The 3258-nt window shown below is 36.7% G+C and overlaps 1 protein-coding gene across 1 annotated transcript; it reads right to left on the bottom strand.

Annotated features, from left to right (window-relative positions):
* Positions 1 to 1811: 1811 nt before the first annotated feature.
* Positions 1812 to 2741, bottom strand: LOC100664228 (olfactory receptor 4C16-like). Its single transcript, XM_023541539.2, has one exon. The coding sequence runs from the start codon at positions 2739 to 2741 to the stop codon at positions 1812 to 1814; it is 930 nt and encodes a 309-aa protein (XP_023397307.2).
* Positions 2742 to 3258: the final 517 nt, after the last annotated feature.

Here is a 3258-nt window from a genome sequence, read left to right as displayed (position 1 = left end):
CCACATATTTTCTCCTGGAAAAAAAAATCCCTCTCCATTCTGTCCCTGCCCTAACCTCTACCTGGGATATGGACATGGTAGTGGAGGATTATTGTGGTAGTGTGTAAATGTGAGCTGGAATTCTGGAAGCAGAGAGAAGAACGGACCCCACAGTTCATTACATAGACTTTCACTTAATCCTTGTATGTAGAGCTGCATGCACACTTCCTTATTTTCCCCCACAGTTATATCAGAAATTTTCTAGCTCAATGCCTATCTACTATTGATTTTCAAAAAATGTTGCCCTTGAGTCAATTGTGATTCATGGTGACCCCATGTGTTCCAGAGTAGAACTGTTTTCCATGGCTATGATCTTTTGGAAGTAGATTTCCAGGTTTTTCTTCCAAGGCTTCTCTCTATGTATCTGAACCTCCAATCTTCCGGTTAATAGCTGAGTACTTAACCATTTGCATCACCCAGGGACCCACCTCTGGCTATAAGCGTATGATTATTTCTTAATCAAAAAAATGAGAAACAATTCATAGTGATTATCTTTTTTACAAAAGGATGAAAAAGAGATAGATTTCTTTGTATTTTGTGCATTTTTGAATTGTTTTGATTCTCAAAATTTATGCATGCATTACTTCATTTTTCATGTATATAGAGTCATCTAGATGGTGAAATTATGTACAGTGTTTTCATCTTTTTACATGTTTGTATTATAGAGAAGTAAACCATAATTTCGTATTTTTTAAACAGAACAGCATTTTCTACCAAACATGGTGGGCTATCCATAAAAATTTATTTCCTCTCTAAGTGAAAAAGGATTTTACATATTAGCCCACAATGAACTAAAAAAATAAAAACCCAGGAAATACCTGTTGCTGAAAGAGTGTCACACATTTTTCAAAGCATAATTGTAGGTAGGAGGCTTACAGTTTACTACAAAAAATTGATACAGAATTCTCATATAAACAAAAATTTCTGTACAGATAAAAATACAAATAAGAAATTAAATTGAAATTAGATTCTCAATGCTTATGTAATTAGAGACTGTGGTGCCAGATGCAAAGTGACAAAAGTTGATGTCTGTCCCAACTGTATAAACACAGGTTTCCTATAAAAGTTTCTGTCCCCTCTATTCAAGTTATTCTTTTCTCTGGAGAGTATCGAATACTCACTAAAATTTTCTGTCTGTGACGTAACATTTCTCTTTCACACCCCAAAATTCCTCCTCTAGATTATCACATTCAGTATTGAAAAAAGAAAATCTACCAGGATAGGAATTTCAGCATATAGAGGGCTAACTGTAATCATAATAAAAATAACAAACAAAAAATCTATCGTCATCAGATTGAAACCCACTCACGGCGAGCTCCTGCTTTACTGAGGAGAATTTTTCCACAGGGTTTTTGGCTGTAATCTTTATGGAAGTGAATCACCAGGCCTTTCATCTATGGTGCTGCTGAGTGGATTCAAACTGTAAACCCTTAGGTTAATAGTGGAGTGACACCAGAAAAGAACATGGAGACGGACAGAAAAACATCAGCTCAAAGCCACAAGTGGTTCTAATTACCCAAGAGAGGTAGAAACAGTAGTGAAAAATCTAAAGCAACTGGCCTTACATACTTTATTGAACCTTCTTTTGTCTCTTCCTCTACATGAAACTGACTCAACACTAGCCAGCGTATGTGTCCTTATTACCCAGTTTCCTGACGAAAGTGGCACCTATTCCCCAAGATAAGATTCTATGAAATCCACAATAAGATTATATGCTTTGTAGAATTATGCTAGGTCAGTCGAAACCATGAAGAAGGATTTGAAACTTCCATTTATCTTTGGTCTTCTGAAATCAGTCTCTTACTCCATAGCTTCCTCATGGCATTTTTCACCTCAGCATTTCTCAGCGTATAAATCAGAGGGTTAATCAAAGGTGTTCCAATTGTATAAAACACAGTTATCATCTTATCCATGGGGAAGGTGGTTGCGGGGCGTGTGTATATAAATATACAGGGAACAAAGAACAAGATGACTACAACAATATGGGAGATGCAGGTGGAAAGGGCTTTTTTCCTCCCTTCGGCACTGTGGTTTCTCAGAGAATACAAGATGATAACATAGGAGAACATCAGCATGACAAAACTCATTGTGCAAAGAGCTCCACTATTGGACACCAGTAGTAGGTTGGTCACGTAGGTATCTGTACAGGCAAGTTTCAACAAGGGTTGCAAGTCACATAAATAGTGATCAATCACATTGGGACCACAGAAAGGTAAACTCAAGGTCAGAAAAATCTGAACTGAAGAATGTACACACGACACTACCCAGGCTATAGCTACCAACACACTGCAGACCCACTGGGTCATGATGCTCATGTAGTGCAGGGGTTTACAGATGGCCACATAGCGGTCAACAGCCATCAGCACAAGGATCAAGATCTCCAGGCAGCCAAAGAAATGAAGTGAAAAGATTTGGATCATGCACTCATTAAAAGAGATGGTGTTATTCAGAAGGGCATCCACAATCATTCTAGGGGCTATGGAAGTGGAGAAGCAGGTATCACATAAGGATAAGTAGAAAAGAAAAAAGTACATTGGACTCCCAAGTGCCCGACTGGTCTTGATGGTAACAATAATCAATGAGTTACCCAACAATGTCCCTAAGTAGAAAAGCAAGAAAAAGACAAACAGTATTTTCTTTTTAACAGGATCTTGTGTTAGCCCAAGCAGAATGAACTCAGTCACATTATTATTCAGCAGCATGATTTTGTGAATGAGGAGAAGGTTTAAGTGTGAAATCGTTTACCTGAAAAAAATAAAAAATACAGGAATTAATGTATGGCGCTTTGCAAGAACATGAAATATTTTAAGCAAATTAATTTGTGGTGCTATGTGATGTTATGGAATATTAGGAGCAAAAATAAATATTCCATATCAGGGACATTCTAGCTGTTGTTTCTTAATGAATCATGTCACCTCTTTGTTCCTCAATTTTTAATGACCTCTTCCTAGGGTGATCTTAAATCTCAAATAAGCTTGTGAAGGATACTTTCCTAAATCACTCTTAAAATGCAACTCCTTGTTAACTTTAAGATGCTTCTTGCTCTTATTAATATGATTTACATGATAACTAAAAAAGCAGGATATATGATGCCAATCTATTATTTACTTAATTTTTTTCTCATTCAGTAGACCTTGGGGCCCACGTTTTACATGGTCAGTTTATCAGACAGTATTTAGAATATATTTGTCTTCCTTTTTGAATTTAATGTCATGCACT

Source organism: Loxodonta africana, chromosome 7, assembly GCF_030014295.1.
Source record: "Loxodonta africana isolate mLoxAfr1 chromosome 7, mLoxAfr1.hap2, whole genome shotgun sequence".
Taxonomy (NCBI): Eukaryota; Metazoa; Chordata; class Mammalia; order Proboscidea; family Elephantidae; genus Loxodonta; species Loxodonta africana.
This window is presented reverse-complemented; position numbering and strand designations above follow the sequence as displayed.

What these genes read in the sequence shown, in the direction of transcription:
- LOC100664228 (XM_023541539.2), bottom strand. Translation starts at nt 2,741, where the DNA reads ATGCTGCTGAATAATAATGTGACTGAGTTCATTCTGCTTGGGCTAACA.